The sequence below is a fragment of the Aethalodelphis obliquidens genome, unplaced genomic scaffold (genome assembly GCF_003676395.1).
Source record: "Aethalodelphis obliquidens isolate GAN/ISIS:26980383/991018 unplaced genomic scaffold, ASM367639v1 scaffold14, whole genome shotgun sequence".
NCBI lineage: Eukaryota > Metazoa > Chordata > Mammalia > Artiodactyla > Delphinidae > Aethalodelphis > Aethalodelphis obliquidens.
The window spans coordinates 593,918-611,033 of NW_020837958.1; the positions used below are offsets into that span (position 1 = coordinate 593,918).

At 43.4% G+C, this 17,116-nt stretch overlaps 2 protein-coding genes and 1 long non-coding RNA gene across 14 annotated transcripts in view; 1 reads left to right on the forward strand and 2 right to left on the reverse strand.

Moving 5' to 3' along the window:
• Window positions 1–7,895, reverse strand: part of LOC113624689 (uncharacterized) — a 90,857-nt gene extending 82,962 nt beyond the window's left edge. The window contains exon 1 of the long non-coding RNA XR_003434436.1: window positions 7,667–7,895. This is a non-coding gene — a long non-coding RNA (uncharacterized LOC113624689). The remainder of the gene's footprint in view (window positions 1–7,666) is intronic.
• A 102-nt stretch (window positions 7,896–7,997) lies between these two features.
• MRPL16 (mitochondrial ribosomal protein L16) lies at window positions 7,998–11,960 on the forward strand. Its single transcript, XM_027114610.1, has 4 exons — window positions 7,998–8,176; window positions 8,533–8,598; window positions 10,276–10,424; window positions 11,272–11,960. The coding sequence occupies exons 1-4, from the start codon at window positions 8,122–8,124 to the stop codon at window positions 11,755–11,757; spliced, it is 756 nt and encodes a 251-aa protein (XP_026970411.1). The 5' UTR covers window positions 7,998–8,121; the 3' UTR covers window positions 11,758–11,960.
• Window positions 11,961–12,221: 261 nt separating this feature from the next.
• The window catches only part of STX3 (syntaxin 3), a 44,600-nt gene continuing 39,705 nt past the window's right edge, over window positions 12,222–17,116 (reverse strand). For 4 of the 12 annotated variants that reach the window (XM_027114599.1, XM_027114607.1, XM_027114602.1 and 1 more), the window contains one exon: window positions 15,062–16,988. Coding sequence is in view for 3 of the 12 variants with exons in the window: in XM_027114608.1 (XP_026970409.1) it covers window positions 14,491–14,568 (78 nt within the window). In the remaining 9 variants the exon portion in view is untranslated. Of the gene's footprint in view, window positions 14,569–15,061; window positions 17,020–17,116 lie in introns of those variants that run through there. The other 8 variants (XR_003434434.1, XM_027114608.1, XM_027114605.1 and 5 more) reach the window with 5 other exon arrangements.

Genomic DNA, 17,116 nt, shown 5'->3' on the forward strand with positions numbered 1-17,116 from the left:
AGCGGATATAGAGGGAACATACCTCTACATGATAAAGGCAAGCCTACAGCCAACATCCTACTCAAGCATGAAAAGCTGACAGCATTTCCTCCAAGATCAGGAACAAGACAAGGATGCTTATTCTTGCCACTTTTATTCAACATAGTATTGGAAGTTCTAGTCACAGCAGTCAGACAAAGAAAAAAGAAATAAAAGGAATCCAAATTGGAAAGGAATAAATAAAACTATCACTGTTTGCAGATGACATGATACTACACATAGAAAATTCAAGACATTACCAAATAACTAGAGCTAATAAATGAATTCAATAAAGTTGCAGGATACTAATATAAAGAAATGTCATGTTTCTATATACTAACAACAAACTATCAGAACAATTAAGAAAACAATTCCACTTATAATTGCATCAAAAAGGATAAAATAAGAATAAATCTAACCAAAGAGGGAAAATACTTGTACTCAGAAAACTATAAGACACTGATCACAGAACTAGAACAAATTCTAAAATTTGTATGGAAACACAAAAGACCCTGAAGAGCCAAAGCAATCTGAGAAAGAAGAACAAAGTTGGAGGTATCACACGCCCTGATTTCAAACTACACTTCAAAGCTACAGTAATCTAAACAGTATGGTACTGGCACAAAAAATAGATCAAAGGAACAGAATAGTGGATCCAGAAATAAACCACACTTATATGGTCAATTAAGCTACAATGAAGGAGACAAGAATATATGATGGGGAAAAGACAGCCCCTTTAATAAATGGTTTTGGGAAAACTGAACAGCTATGTGCAAAAGAGTTAAACGAGACTACTTTCTCACACCATATACAAAAACTCAAAATGGATTAAAGTTGTAAATGTAAGACCTGAAATCATAAATCTCCTAGAAGGAAACAGAGGCAGTAAGCTCTTTGACATCAACCTTAGCAGTATTTTTCTGGATATGTCTCCTTAGGCAAGAGAAACAAAAGCAAAAATTTTTAAAATGGGACTACATCAAACTAGAAAGCTTTTGTACAGCAAAGGAAACTATCAATCAAGTGAAAAGGCAGCCTACCAAGTGTAAGAAGATATTTGCAAATGATGTATCTGATAAGAGATTAATATCCAAAATACACAAAGAACTCATACAACTCAACATGAAAAAAAAAAAAAACACCTGATTTTAAAATGGGCAGAGGACCTGAATAGACATTTTTTTTCAAAGAAAACATACAGAAACCAACAGGTACATGAAAAGATGCTCAATATTGTTAATCAGCAAATCAAAACCACAATGAGATACAACCTCACACCTGTCAGAATGGCTATCATCAAAAAGACAACAAATAACAAGTGTTGGCAAGGATGTGGAGAAATTAGAACCCTCGTGCACTGTTGGTAGGATTGTAAATTGATGCAGCCACTATGAAAAACCGTATGGAGCCTCCTTTAAAAATTTAAATAGAACTGCCACACGATCCAGCAATTTCACTTCTGAGTATTGACCTGATGAAGATATAAAAAAATATAATTCAAAAAGATATGAACACTGCAGTGTCTATTGTAGCACTATTTACAATAGCCAAGGTATGGAAGCAACCTAAGTGTCTATCAATAGAAATCTTACCATTTGTGACAATCTAGATGGATCTAGAGGGTATTGTGCTAAGTGAAATGAGTCAGACAAAGAAAGACAAATATCGCATGATCTCACTTATATGTGGAATCTAAAATCAAACAAACAAAACAAAATGAAAACAGATTCACAGATACAGAGAACAAACAGGTGATTGCCAGAAGGGGAGCAGTGAAATAGGTGAAGAGGGTTAAGAGGTACAAACCTCAGTTATATAGTAAATAAGTTAACGGAATATATAGCATAAGGAATGTGGTCAATAATATCGTAATAACATTTTATGGGTCCAGACAGTTACAAGACTTATCTTGTGGGGAACATTTCATAATGTATGCAAATGTCAAGTCATTACGTAGTACACCTGAAACTAACATAATATTGTATGTCAACTACATTTCAATTAAAACAAGTTTTAAAAGGTACAAATGAACTTATCTACAAAACAGAAACAGAGTCACAGATGTAGAAAACAAACTTATGGTTACCGAGAGTAAGGGTGGGGAGGGATAAATTGGAAGATTGGGATTGACATATACACACTATATATATAAAATAGATAACTAATACGGACTTGCTGTACAGCACAGGGAACTCTACTCAATACTCTGTAATGGCCTATATGGGAAAAGAATCTAAAAGAGTGGATACATGTATATGTATAACTGGTTAACTTTACCATACACCTGAAACTAACATAACATTGCAAATCACCTATACTCCAATAAAAATTTTTTTAAAAACCAAAAATATTCCAAAACAACTGACTACAATTAAATTTCACAAGTAAATGATTCTTGTTCCTTTGGGTCTGGGTTTGCCAATCAGCTTTCACACAGTTGCCTGCTTCTGGAACCAAGTCCTTGACTTTGTTTGCAGGTACACTCTTTAGAGTTGTCTCAGCAATGCCAGCTTTAAGCTCTGAAACCTATGCTAATAAATCAATTTCCTGAAATACCATTAAATACATAACTAACTAAATAAATTTTTAATAAAAAATAAAATAAAAACAATATGCAACTGTACTTGCCTTTAACCAGCTATCTGAATGACTTGTAGCAAGTTCATGATTGAGGATAACATGCTGATGAGGAGGTAGAACTAAGTACTTGACTCCTCTAGCCCCTCCCAGCTGAGAGCCTGTAGTTCTTTGAAATAGCAAAAGCCTTGAGTCTTGCTCACAAGTGCAAATGATTCTGAGATTGAAATGAACACACACACACAAAAATATGAAGAACAAGAATTCTGGCCAAGGAAATAAAAATGGAAAGGGAGAGAAAATGGAACTTAACAAAAAGTTTTAAATTTTATCTTGAAGATCAAACATGCAAAACGTGCCATAATGTTTTTTTGCAAAGTAAAGTGCAAAAATGGAGACCTTGACAAGACATATATAAAAATGTGTAATAAAGTAACAATGATTGAAAGAGTGTATCACTGGTTTCAGAACAGAGAGAACATGAGAAGGGAATAAAATGTCAAACGGAATCAAAAAAATTATGTGGGAATTTAGTACATTATAAAGTCACATATTAAATGAGGATTTTCAACTTGGAAAAGAATTATGTTAGATCCCTACCTCTGGCCCTTATAAGCATATGCTCAGAGTCAAAAACTCTTAAGAAAATTACTGTCAGATTTTACTGCTTAAAAAAAAACATAATGGGGAATTCCCTGGCGGTCCAATGGTCAGACTCCTCGCTTTCACTGCCAAGGGCCCAAGTTCAATCCCTGGTCAGGGAACTAAGATCCCGCGAGCTGCGCGGCACGGCCAAAAAAAAAAAAAAAAAAAAAAATCATAATGGTCATGCCTCAAAAAGAAAATTAAAGGACATACTGAAAAATGAAAAAAAAAATCAAAACATATACAACTGAAGAGGAGTTAATGTACTTATATATAACAAGCAGTTTTGAATCGAAAAAAAAATGAACAGTATGATTGAAAAGTACACAAGCAAGCAAATCACACATACAGTAAAACAGACAAAAACATATGAAACCAAAGAGATGAGAAAAAGTTCAGCACTGCTAGTTATTTTTTAAAATTTTTATTGCTAGTTATTGCAAACTAAGGAACTTCCCTGGTGGTCCAGTGGTTAAGACTCCGTGCTTCCAATGCAGGGACTGTGGGTTCGCTCCCTGGTCTGGGAGTTAAGATCCCACATGTTGTTTGGCCAAAAAAATAAAAACAAAAAAGCAAACTAAGTATAACCAGATGTAAGTTAGATCACTAAGTAGAACTCAGAGAAGGCTATCAGAAATCAACTTTAGTTTACCCTTCTACTATTTATCCAAACCAACTCTGTAAGGCTGGGGTTTTTTTTGCATTTTTCATTACTCTCTGATATTAAAAAAAAAAAGTTGTGTTGTCACTTCTAGCCACAGAGAACGTATTGATTTCAGTAACTAAAATGTCCAAAACTGTGTAAAGATCAAAACTCTGAATTGCATTTGGAGGTAAAGCTGCTCCCCGCTCCCAGCTCAGCCCAACGCCAGATAGCAAGTGGTGAAAACAAAAATGGAGGCAAGGGAAGAGGGCTCTTATTTCCTCACTTCTGCACATTTACCAATCACTTAAGACCTTTTCTACCCCTGACCCCTCACCTCTGACCCCTTTGGGATGGCTTACCGTCATGGTACCTGTTATGAGTTGACTTGTATCCTCCTCTCCCCTGAAAAAAACATAAGTTGAAGTCCTAACCCCCAGCACCTCAAAATGTGGCCTTATTTGGAGAAAGGAGCTTTACTGAGGAAATCAAGTTATAGTGAGATAATTAAGGTGGGCCCTAATCCAATAAGACTAGCGTTCTTATAAAAAGGGGGAATTTGGACACATGACAGACAAACATAGAGGGAAAACGGTATGAAGAGACACAGGGAGAAGATGGCCATCTACCAGCCAAGCAGAGATCCTTCCCCACATCCCTCAGAAGAAACCAACCCTGCTGACACCTTGATTTCACACTTCAAGCCTCCAGAACTGAGGCAATAAAATTCTATTGTTTAAGCCACCCAGTCTGGGGTACTTCGTTACAGCACCCAACAGTACTGACTCGGGTCCGGGTATAGTTTCAAGTATACTCTTCCTCTTATGGTGCTTTATGGAGTTTCAGAGGACACACACACACACACACACACACACTCTAACCCTAACTGCTGAGGACATCTCAGTTCCCTTGAAGCAGGCAAATTCATCTCTGCTAAACGGTTGGCTGTTTGCATATAATTCTTCTCACAGGCCCTGGACATCCATCATTACACCTCTTCCACCTTCTTTCTCCTTGTCTCTCCATGGGGTCCCGTTGGACAGGATATAAGAAAACCGTAAACCCACACACTGCACTGGGGTCCGCATCTGGTCAACAGGATATTCACACCTTTGACCTGCCATCAATAGTAGTGTGGCTACTTCTCTCTACTCTGATGTCACAGGCTGCTTTGATCAGCCTCCAAACGTAGACTTTCCCGAGCCCGTGTCAACATCAACCCCCTTCAAACTGCAGAGGCCTCATACCAAGCTCTCTGCGCGGTCCTGAAGTGTCTCTCACTAGGCTGGATGGCTCACCTCATCCCTAACCATTGGAGAGGGGAAGTGAAACTCACAGTATGTCAGCTCTGTCCAAAGAAATCTTTATTGTCATTGCCAGTTTCCACTTCCTTTCTTGATTTTTCCAGTGCTTTTTACAGGCTGAAGGAGAGTGGGTAGCTAAGAAGAGCAAAGCCACTTCCAACCAGCTCCTTGATAAGTCCAGCCTAGGAGGCCCAGCTCCTCACTTTGGAATACGGGGATTACCACATACCTTGGGCCCTCAGGCAAAACTAAGTCAGAAGCAATTCTGCTTTAAAACCCTGTTATAAACATAACACTGGATGTGGTTTTTCACCTTTCATATTGGCAAAGCTCTAAAAGAACGTTCATATCCTTCCTCAGAAGGGATGTATATAAAGTCACGCTGATACATTGTTGGTGAAGGCCCGTTTCACGCAATTTGATGAGGTAAAATGATTTTAAATGAACATCCCTTTGATCCAGTGATTTTTCTTTGGAATTTGCTCAAAAGAAATAACAAAACAGTACCCAAATGGTCTGTATAAGGATGTTTATTACAGCATGGTCTATAATAACAGACTTGTAAATAACTTGACTAAGCCACAATAGGGAATCATTTATTATGGTGAAAAAATTCATAGGAGTACCATGGATCTAGTCCGTAAACGCCAAGACAAAAGCATGAACAGTAGTCGGCATTGTTCCCTCTTCTTGGCCAAACAATTAGGACTAGATCCATTCTTCGTGCCTGTTGACTTACTCCCTGAGAAATGCTGGAAATAGCTCTCCTGTAAAACTCTATTAACTCCCCAAGTTGGGACTGACTCTAATTTAGCTGGAAAGCTCTGGAATATGTGTAGACACATTCATTTTTCTCATGGCAGTAAGGTGTGTATGTGTATGTGTGTGTGTGTCTGTGTGTGCCATTTAAGTCAACAACCGGACCTGGGACTGGGCTACAAGTTTCTGTTATCTCTGGATGTTTACATAAGAAGATCAAAAACTGAGGTGTTAATTTTTATACAGGTGGGAAAAATATACATCCCAGTGAGTACTGGCCTGTATAGTCCAGAAACAATGCCTTGTACCTATACTCTACTTTTTAAATTTTCAAAGTGCTCATAGAGCACTGATTCCCAAACATGATTGGGCATTAGAATCACTCGTGGGGCTAGTTCACAATAGGACTTCCTGAACCCCACCTTTAGAGTTTCTTAGTAAGTGGGGACCAGATATTTACATTTTTAACAGAGGCCTCAGGAAAGTTCAAAGACCAACTTTTGGGAGATGTTAGCAAATGCATTCCAATAAAAGTAAGTTCATCAAGGTTCTTAATCCTACTTTGCATCATACTGTGTAGCAAATCGTGTAATCCCTGAACCTCAGTCTCCTACAAATAACAGCCATAGAACTATCAGAAGAGAAGAAAAATCGAAGGGAAAAATGATTTTCTGTGATCAGGGAAGACCTCAGGTCCATCCTTCGATTTTTCACAGCCCTTTATTTAAACTTCTCATATCTCAACGTTAGCTAATTGTATTCTCATCATATCATCCCTACATAAATATAAATTCATAAAGGGTCACCGATTTTTCATATTTGTATCCTCCATTGTACTTAACACAACTCTTACAAAGAAAAATAGACATTACGGTACTCCTTAAATGTAGAATTTTGAGTTAATTTTTAGTTCTTTTAAAATAAGCAATGAGGTAGAAATTTTAGGGCACCAGAAGACTTAGAGACCAACCAAAGAGTGATTGTACGGCAGCTTTATTCTCCATCCAAACAATCTTATACAATATTCAGCTTGAGATTTTTAAATACCTGAGTACATCTGAATCTCCCACTTTTCGGTGGAAGGGAGAGGGGAGCACAGAAGGGCTGCCCAGAATCTGACACGGGCTGAGGGGGCGGGGGCAGTTTAACCTTTTAAAACTGCTCTTGGGACAGAAATGATTGGCTGTAATAAAATTCACTAACTCTTTTGATACAGAGTCAGTGTGCAAATAATTAAGAAGTACATAAAACTGTGGACAGGGAGAGTTCTTCCAGTAGCTTTGCGAGATTACAGGTTTTATTTGTTGCCATTTACGATATTAATCCTTGGAGAAAGACCACGCACAGATTTAGCATGATTTAAATACAACAGACATCTGCCTCAATTGGTAATCCCATCGGTATCCTAGAAGCTTGGAAAGAGACACTCTTTCTAAATATTAAAAAGCATCATGCCCATAAAAATGAGTTGCCCAACATTCTCCCAGAAGAATTATACCTTTTTTCATTTTAACTTGATATCGAGTCATATTGTCCGTTCACTGGGGTCTGTGGAGTCACACCGACTGTGCTCAAATACTGATTGTACTGTTTTCCTGCTGTGTGACCCTAGGAAAGTTAAATCCTTTGACCTTCGAGATGGAATCTGCAAAGTGGGTGCAATGACTTACTTATCGCACGGATTCGTTGGGAGGACTAGACGCAAGGATGAGGTACTCACCGCCCGACACCGTGCAAGAGCCCAGTAAATGTTAAGACAGTGATGAGTCCTTCGCTTTTTTCTAACGTCTTGCGGGAGAGAAGGGGGCTAGAGACGCGGCGTAACGTAGTGAATTGTAAGGAACCAACTTGCCATACGAACCCAGGCTTTCTCAGCATGGTACTGCGGGGAGAGAACCCCCTGCCCTGCCGCCCTCATCTCCGGAGAGACCCCGGAAAGAACGCGGGGCGGGACCCGCACACACCAGGCCGGAACCCACGTTCCGAGGCTCCGGTTTCTTCCGCTTCCACCCGCCCTCACTGCAGGGGGGACCGGCGCGAACGCAACTTCCGGCCCGACCAGGTGGGAGCCGGAGCCGGTTCCGGCGTGTCTCGAGAGTGCCGCGTTTCGTGCCCGCGTCGAAGTGTTCGCTGCGGTCGCCGTGGGGAGCCCGACGCGACCGCACGCGCGTGACCATGTGGCGGCTGCTGGCTCGCGCCCGCGCGCCCGTCCTGCGGGCGCCTTTGTTAGGTCAGAAGCCCCCGATCCCTCCAGGCCTTGCCTCTCTCCACACCCCTCCCCCGCATCGGGTATCTCGCACGGTCCCAAGACTCTGCGCACGGTTGCGGAAGCGCGGGGAAGGGGCTGCCCTTTGCTGCCGCCCCTCCCGCCATAAGATTCGTGCAAAAGGGTCAACAGCGTTCGTGCAACCTGGGGATCGGCGCCCAGAGTCCCCGGCTTGTCCTTTGGGGGCGGGGGGCAGTGCCTGTGAGCCCCTTTAGTGGAACCCACGTCCCAAACCCACAGGACACCTCTGTCAGGAGCGTATTTGGCCCAGAGTGTACCAAGCCCTGGCCTTCGTCGTTTAACTTGATCTGTCTTTGTAGATTCTTGGGCAGCGCCGCCCGCCAGCGCTGGCCTAAAGACGCTGCTCCCGGTGCCCACTTTTGAAGGTGAGAGCTTATCCGTTTTCCTGTTTGTAAGCCTTTTCTGTGATGGAACCCAGCAGAGGATAGGTAAAGAGTAGGCGTGTTCTTGTGCCCCCTATCCCCATTCACCCATTCAGTAATTATGTATTGAAGACATACTGTATGCCAGGCAGTGTTCTAAACGCTAGAGAGAAATCGAAGAACAAGAGACTCAAAAAGACTCCTGCTTTTAGGGAGCCAACCTGTCATGGGATATCTCCCATATGGCCTACCACTGGTGCGTGGCCCACAGCTGCCCACTCAGCTAAACCTAACTGGCCTCAACTGAGACTTTTGATGTTTTCTCCAAATGAGGTTACACATGTGCAGTCAGTAACAGTATTATGTGAAAAGCATTAATTTGTTAATATAAACAATTAAGGTAAGCCACAATTTGGTATATCTAACTTACCTTTTTTTTTTTTTAATATATTGGAAATCTCAAAAAAAATGAAAGCGGCCTTGACCTCTGAGGGCCTTATGTTCTACACATAATTGTGAAACTGCTACATGCACTGGAATACATATGGCCGTGGAGGCAAGAGAAAGCATTACTAACTTTCTGTGTAGCTACATATAGAAATGGCAGGGGGCAGTTTCTGTAGCTCTTAAAGTCTCCTGTTTTATATTGGACTCCATCACAGAGCCATGCTTGTTTTACTGTAGAAATACTTTAGATGACTTACAAGTTAATTTTTTTTTTCCATATTGTCAAAACCTCAGACATGATAAAGACGTAGCATGTCTGGCCCCTCACCCAGCAACCACATTGTAGTGCAGGCCTCAGCATGAAAAGCCCCTGTATATATAAAGGAAAGAGCACTGATCAAAGGAGTACTAGGTTGTAAGTTTCCCAGCAAGAATGGGCAGAGCAGGAGAACTTAGGTATTTTGATGTACAATATAGTATCCTTTCCACTGCCTCTTATCAGAGAGGCAGTGTGGTATTTTTTCTTAAGTGACATAGTGTCTAGCTTTTCTGTTTTGACTGGATGACCCGAACCAAATTATAAAATGTCTCTAGGCCTGAAGTTCCTCTTCTATAAAATGGATTAAAAATACCACCTGCCTAATGTTGTGTTTCTTGATGTGGATGTTATGTGGGTGTGTCTGTGTGTTCACTTTGTGGTAATTCACATTTTTTTATGGGGCCCTTTGATACATGTGTGTTAAACTTTTAAAGGTTTAAAAATATTAAAAAGGAAGCCCTAAAAGATACCAAGGCTATCAAGTTGTTTTAACGATTAAATGAGATAATGCATGTAAAGCACTCAGCTCAATTCCAGCACTTAGTAAACATTCACACACACACACAAATGTTACCTAGTGTTATTCTGTGACACTCTCATATCTTTGTACCTTCTCTAACAGTCCCTTTTTCAGTGTTAGGTACAGAGTAGGCATTTTAAAAAAGCATTTTGGTTTGAAGGTTAAAACTCTGCTCTTAAAAGGTTCAAAAACATTTGCATCAACCACTGTCGTAATCAGAAGATTCCAGTGTCAGCGAAAAGCATCCACAAGATAAACCTCACACACTTCTGGAATTGTTGTTGAGTGGTAACTTTAAGACTTTGACCTGATTGTTATAAATCTTTCTAGGAAGAAAATGAATCCTTTGAGATGTGTGGTTTGACTTACTCTTGGTTGTCTGTGCTCCTTTTAGATGTTTCCATTCCTGAAAAGCCCAAGCTTAGATTTGTTGAAAGGGCACCACTTGTGCCAAAAGTGAGAAGAGAGCCTAAAAACCTGAGTGACATAAGGGGACCTTCCACTGAAGCCACTGAGTTCACTGAAGGCAGTTTTGCGATCTTGGTGAGTCCAGCGTCAAGCGGCTATAGGACGGAAGCCAGGGATTAAAACAGACTCCTTGAGTTCATTCTCGTCTCTTCCTCCACAGGTTTTACTAGAACTGCCACTAGTTGCTCTTTAAACTGATGAGCAGGACCCAGTAAGCATTAAGTCATAAATGTTTTTTGTTTTCCGTAGAGTGGAAATAATGTAAAAGCAGAAGGAAGAGGGTACCTAACTTACCCCATAGTTAGACCATGAGATTTTCTCAAGCCTCTGGTCAAAATAAAACTATCCATGTTTTAGTACATGGGACAGATGTTTCCTTACTCATCAAGTAGCTTCCGTGAAGACTTGACGTCAGTACCTACACACATGGCTACGGACAAGGATTTAGTTCCCATCAGGCAGCCAGAGTGATGTTTTGACGTCCGATTCCCACAGCCTGCACGATCAGCCCCTGCCAGCCTCTCAGAACGCAGTCTGTTCCCCATTCCTCTCTCTACTCCGGCCACACTGGCTTCTGCCCAGACTCACCAAGCCACCTGCTGTGCCAAAGCCTTCGCATGTGCCGTTCCTCTGCCTGGAACACTCATCTGTTTCCCCTTGGCTGGTTCGTTCCATTCTGGCCTCAGCTATAAAGGTCACCTCCTCAAAGAGGTCTTCCCTGGCTATCCATTGAAGCGGGTCCACCCTTGTTCCCATTTATTACTGTACCCTAGGCTTTTCCTCCATGGTACTTACTAGAACTTATATTTTTACTTTCATGTGTATCATTGAAGCCACAGTTACCATAAAAGAAGAGACATAATAGATCCCATGAAGGATATCTAAATCCCCATATGTTTCTAATTCTCCCATTTACTTTTAGGCACTGGGTGGCGGTTACCTCCACTGGGGGCATTTTGAAATGATGCGCCTGACAATCAACCGGTCTATGGACCCCAAGAACATGTTTGCCTTATGGCGAGTACCAGCCCCTTTCAAGCCCATCACCCGCAAGAGTATGGGACAGCGCATGGGGGGCGGCAAAGGTGCCATCGACCACTACGTGACCCCTGTGAAGGCTGGCCGCCTCATAGTAGAGATGGGCGGGCGTTGTGAATTCCAAGAGGTACGGGGTTTCCTCAACCAGGTTGCCCACAAGTTGCCCTTCCCCGCGAAGGCCGTGAGCCGTGAGACTCTAGAGAAGATGTGGAAAGATCGAGAAGAACGAGAACGGAACAACCAAAACCCCTGGACCTTTGAGCGCATTGTCACTGCCAACATGCTGGGGATACGGAAAGTGCTGAGCCCCTACGACCTGACCCATAAGGGGCGATACTGGGGCAAGTTCTACATGCCTGAGCGTGTGTAGTGAGGATTGTAAGCAGGAAACGGACACAGGCTGTTTATTCCCCTCAGCCAGTCCTTCAAGTCTTTGGGTAGCTCTGATGTCATAACCAAGGAGCAGCATATGAGTAGATGCTTTCTGAAAAGCTGTACGTCATCTGTCAGGTTTTTTTAAGTGCACTGTATTTATATTAAATAAAGTTTGAGCATCACCTCAAGATGATGTAACTTCTCACTGGTCACTAATTCCCTTAAATGATTAAGAACCAGGCCTGACTGACTGTTAGGAGCTCTGATTCTCCCCGGCTGTAAGATAAATGTCTTCAAGGCTGACGCAAACGTTTGCATCTCCCACCTCTGATTCAAGTCAGACTTAATGTCTGTACTGCCTTTTATATGTACACACTTAAGGAGCTAGTTTCTATGACATTTTACTAGTTACAGACTTTTAGTGTTTTTGGAAAAGCAAAGAAAACAATAGTACATAGGTTAATTGATTCAACGTATTTATTTACGCCCAGCTACCCATCTTCTCTCAATCTTAGAAGGGGGGATGTTGGACAATACGGCAACAGACATACCCTTGCCTTTTACCAAAAGGAACTGATAGAAACAAAACCTGAATTGTGTGGTCTTTCCTAGGCCTGAAACCCTCTGGGGATGGGGGGTATTTGGCTCTATATCTGTGTCCCTACAGATCCTAGCACAGTGCAGGTGCCACACAGCACTCACATCTTACCGTTGAATGAACAAGGGCCCTGGGTGACTCAAACCCCATGGTTCCAGCTCCCTGTTTGCCTTTGACAGAATTCATCTATTTTTTCAGAGCTAGCCGGCAATGGTTTCTATCCTGTATTCAAACCAAAGGAAATACAGATTGATAGGAAAAATATTAAACCATTTGCTTTGAAAGTGGGCAGAAAACAGCACACTGACTAAAATGTCAATTTTTTAAATCCCACTTTCTTAAAAAGTAAGACCTCCGGCAAAGAAAATAATTTACTTTCAAAAGTACAAATTTAAGCAGTTGTGTGGTCCTTGAGAATTGTATACCGTGATTTTTAAATATATTTTTAGTGAACCTCTTGTACTATAACTAATCACTAAGTTGCATTAGAACACCCCTGAACCTTGAATTGGGGACAGTATTTGGAACAGTTTCTTGTACACAAGTTGCCGGCCAACAAAGCCAGTTTCAGCCGGCAACGTGAATCAGAAGGGGTGTGCGTGACAGCCTCGTTTTTCTGACCTAACTTTGTCACCTCTTCTTTGTTAGGGTTCACAGAGCATGGTATTCGTGACTGTTGGGTGTTCAATCACAGCATAACGTGTTTCTTTTGGGGTCCACGTGTAATTACTGAACCACAATCCTGGGGCCAGCCATCTCTGCAAAGTAAGAGGCCGTTGACAGAACTCTTATCACCACCTCCCGTAAAAAAAGGACTTTAAAGTGTATGTTGTGAAAGTGGGGCCTGCTCTGCTTCTGCGTGGGTGGATCGACCATTCCCAGGCATTTCTAAACGGCCTGTGACACAAACCATTTCCCACTGATGCCTTAAAGCGTTTAAGAGGCAAGTCCAAGGACTCGGCCATAGCAGAAATCAGAGCTTAATTTCAGATAAAGTCAACAGATTCTTGAGCAGCTGTAAGCGGCAGGCACTATGCTAAGCACTGGGGACACAGCAGCGAGGGAGATAGCCTGGGGCCTATCGTTAGACAATCACCTCGGAGAATGTTGGACCCTGAAGAAGGAAGGAGACAGAGCGTTGGTCAAAGGTGAGACCGAGAACTGGAAGAGCAGAAGTAACAAGTGCCCTGATCCTGACTGACTCCCGGCAGTTAAAATCAGGTCCTGATGAGCAGGTGTGCTTCAGCCATAACGTCAGCGTGGGCTCTGGCTCCAAGTTTATTTCCTAAACAGGTACCTATGCTTTCTCCTCTACCCTGCAGTCTCCTCCTTTAACCATCCTCCTAACCTGCTACGCAGTGCTGTACTCCCTGTTCCTTTACCCCTGCCTGCCACCCAAGTCCATATGTTTGTAAACCTCCTTTTGCGTAACTTCTAACTGCTAGGTGGTTGAGGTCCTGGGTCCTAAGAGGTTTCACAATGGAAAGAAGAGCTTTGGAGGAATCTGCAGCGGAGAAGCGGTGGCACCACAGAGGTGGAAGAAGAATTGAAAATGCCAGGTGAGGATCCATCTGTGAGGACTGAAGGGGATAACAAAAACGGAGGGAAAAAAACCATAGATTATACGGCAAAACGTGTGGGGCTAGGATCACCAAGCCTGTCTACAGGGGTAAGGGACTACTCACAAGGCTGCCAAAACCTGTCCTAACCTCATAAGGGGAAAATTTTACTGATATTTACTTTGGGCTCCCTGTGTGGCCCTCTTCCAAAGAGTTCAGGGTGCTTCTAATGCAATAATGAATTCTTTCTCCTCTGCCGTTCCCACATGCCAATGCCCAGATTTCACTACAGGAAATCAACACCCTTATGCAAAGCATTCTGAACAATACACTCTGCTACCAGACCTGCGTACGGGACAGACTGCCACCTTCTGTCTCCCCATCTACCTATTCCCTACCGACTCCCTCTTCACGCATTTTTCTTGGTTTTCTCCAACCTTCATCCCAGCCCCCAGTCCCACACAGATCAAGGCACCTGGTGACAACCAAAGCCCTCAGGACACAAGCGTCTCCAGCGAAAACAGGCCTGACCCTCCCCACAGATGGCTCACCTGTTTTGTTTTGTGTTTTTTCAGGCAAATATGCCCCCAATAGTAGAAGCTAAGATGATCGCAAGGATGACACAGCAGATCATGATCATGATCTTCTTCTGCTCATCCAGACAAGGAAAGAAAAGCACGTGAGAAACAGTGTCACTGCAGAGAGGGTTCCAGAGGACGGGAGACGAGGGTGGGTCTGGGCGTGGGAGCAGATGTGAAGGCAAAGGGAGATGGATCTGGCTTCTAGAACCCAGGGTACTAAGAGAAATGTTACTTCTCGGTGAGAGATGCAAAAATCAGATCAACAGCGAGCTCAGAGGATGTTTCCTATGTTGTTCTACCTTCCAGCTGCCATCGTATCAGATTTACGCCACTTCCCCCCAGAGCCAGATACTCTCAGTGAGTCAGCTGAAGTCTTCTGCGGGGGGGGATTCCCTTGAAATCTAAGACTCAAATACAGTTACACTGCACTCTGAGAGTTCAACCATTTTCAAAAATTAGAGCACGTGGTTAAAAAAAATGTTAACCCCTTTCCGAAACCTAAACAAAAGCCACCACATGGTGGCAGCCACCAAGTGTTTTACAGGGACGTCGAGCCAGAACTGCGTCACAATCAAATAAAGTCATTTATTCTTAAATTAGCAATAAAATAATCAAGTTTACATTTTTAAAAAAGTACAAAGAAAGAACAAAAATCCCTTCACTTGTGTTCCGAACTATAAGCCCCAGGCCTCAATCTCAGGAGAGCAAAGATCTGTCTGTGATTGAAGTTTGTCTGCCCTCGTTGCCGGAGCCAGGCCTGTTGGACATCACAGCCATAGGCAAGAGGGCGTCCCCTTGGCTCTGTCCAAGTGCCGGGCAATGATTAGGAGTAATCATTCCTTTGCAGAGGAAGCCAATGGACCATGCCTGGGTTAGGGTGCTCGCCCTGTCCTAGAAGGCATTAAAGTCAAAGGTGAGATATCAATCCGGGAGGCTGGCAGAGACCAGCAGGGGATCTAAGGGGCTCACACTGGCTCAGCACGGTCACTACACTTAACCATTTCCTGGCTTTTCTTCGCTCCATGACAAGTGGGGGCGACAAAGCATCTATGAAGCTCATTAATCTGGGAGCAGGAACAGCTGCTGAGTAGACCCCGGCCTCCCCAAGCTGACTCCGCCCTGGAGACAGGACGTCCCAAAGGTCACATGAACGGTACCAGATTGCTGTGGGACGTTCTCAGGACAAGCCTAGCCCAGGCAGCAAGTGGGGAGAGGTGTCGAGCTCGTCCCACCTTCTGTCTGCTAAAAACCTAATGGGGATCAAGTTAGTCCTCGCCCCAACCATCTGTGATTCTCTGAGCGCCTGTGCAGAAAACAGCAGGTTTCCCGATGATGTGGGAAGATCACATTGCTACTATGATTCATTTGCAGGTAAGCAAATGTCTCTTACCTAATTTTTAGCCTAGCTCAAGTTATTTTTTTGAGGTTATAATAACCTCATTTCCAGTTTCCTACTTCCTGAGAGACACATACATATAGGTACATACATCTCACACACACGATTATAAAAATACACGTGGAACACATGAAATGACTGAATACTCATACTCGCCCCAGCCTGAAACATTCCCAGAGCCTGAGACTCGAGCACCTCATCCCTGGCCTCATTTTAGTGCCTGGTTATTCGGGGCCTCAAGGCAATGGCTTCGCAAAGCATCACTCTAACAGTAAACAGCCAGTTCCCAAGACTGAGACACGGAAACAGTTCCTGCATATACCCCAGCCTTTACAGACGGTAACCTCAGACGACTGCCTCGTGGCAGCGCCTCCTTGAGTCAACATGCGGGAGTACAACATAGACAGAGATCGAGTTGGCCATCGAGCGGAACACACAAAGAGCTTAATTTGAGGCTGAATTTCAAAGAAGTCAGCTTCCAAGACCAGAACGACCTCTGCCAGTCCCTCCTACTTTCAGGACAGGGAGGACGAGCCACAAGGACTGGGATCCTGCCAGGTAGAAGACGCAGGTCCAAGCCTTACTGTTGCCCAACTTGGAAGAATCCCCTTGCTTTGTTAAAGATATCCCCCCCGCCACCCCAAAAATACACTGCGATTTTGGGGAGAATAACACTCCATGAGGTAGAAAATACAGCACCTTGGGGAGGTCTCAGGTAGGTTCTCCAAGGTGCGGGGCATAATTTGACACATCAGAGGGGAGAAGGAGAAGCTGGGGCAGTTCCTACAGTCCAGGAGAAGGTGCTTCAGAGTTGGTGGGGCAGGAGAAGATTCTGAGGGCTGCATCAGTAGTTTAGATTTCTCCTGGGCTAGACTGTTTGCTGGGTCAGGTCCAAGGGTGGTTACAAGAAAACAAGGGAACAGGTCCCACTCTCTCTCAGGAAGGCCATTCACACTCCGTTCCCATCTGAAGACAAGGGCGGCCACATCAGGCTGGGGTGAAATGGGCTCTACAAGAGGCAGGGGGAGGAGGAGCTGGTCAGCGCCCAGGGTGGCGGCGGAGAACAGTAAGACTCGGCCACAAGCCACACACCTAGAAGGTGGAGAGGAGAGATCAGAAACAGCTGCAGAGAGAGAACAATGGAAAACTCAGCACAAACCCACGACAGGGCCTGGAATTAAATACCCCCCCCGTACAAGAAACAAAAAGCCCTGTTACAT

What these genes read in the sequence shown, in the direction of transcription:
- MRPL16 (XM_027114610.1), top strand. Translation starts at nt 8,122, where the DNA reads ATGTGGCGGCTGCTGGCTCGCGCCCGCGCGCCCGTCCTGCGGGCGCCT. An exon ending in CCTGCGGGCGCCTTTGTTAG is followed by an intron (nt 8,177 to 8,532) that starts GTCAGAAGCCCC and finishes CTGTCTTTGTAG; the next exon opens with ATTCTTGGGCAGCGCCGCCC. An exon ending in CCCGGTGCCCACTTTTGAAG is followed by an intron (nt 8,599 to 10,275) that starts GTGAGAGCTTAT and finishes TGCTCCTTTTAG; the next exon opens with ATGTTTCCATTCCTGAAAAG.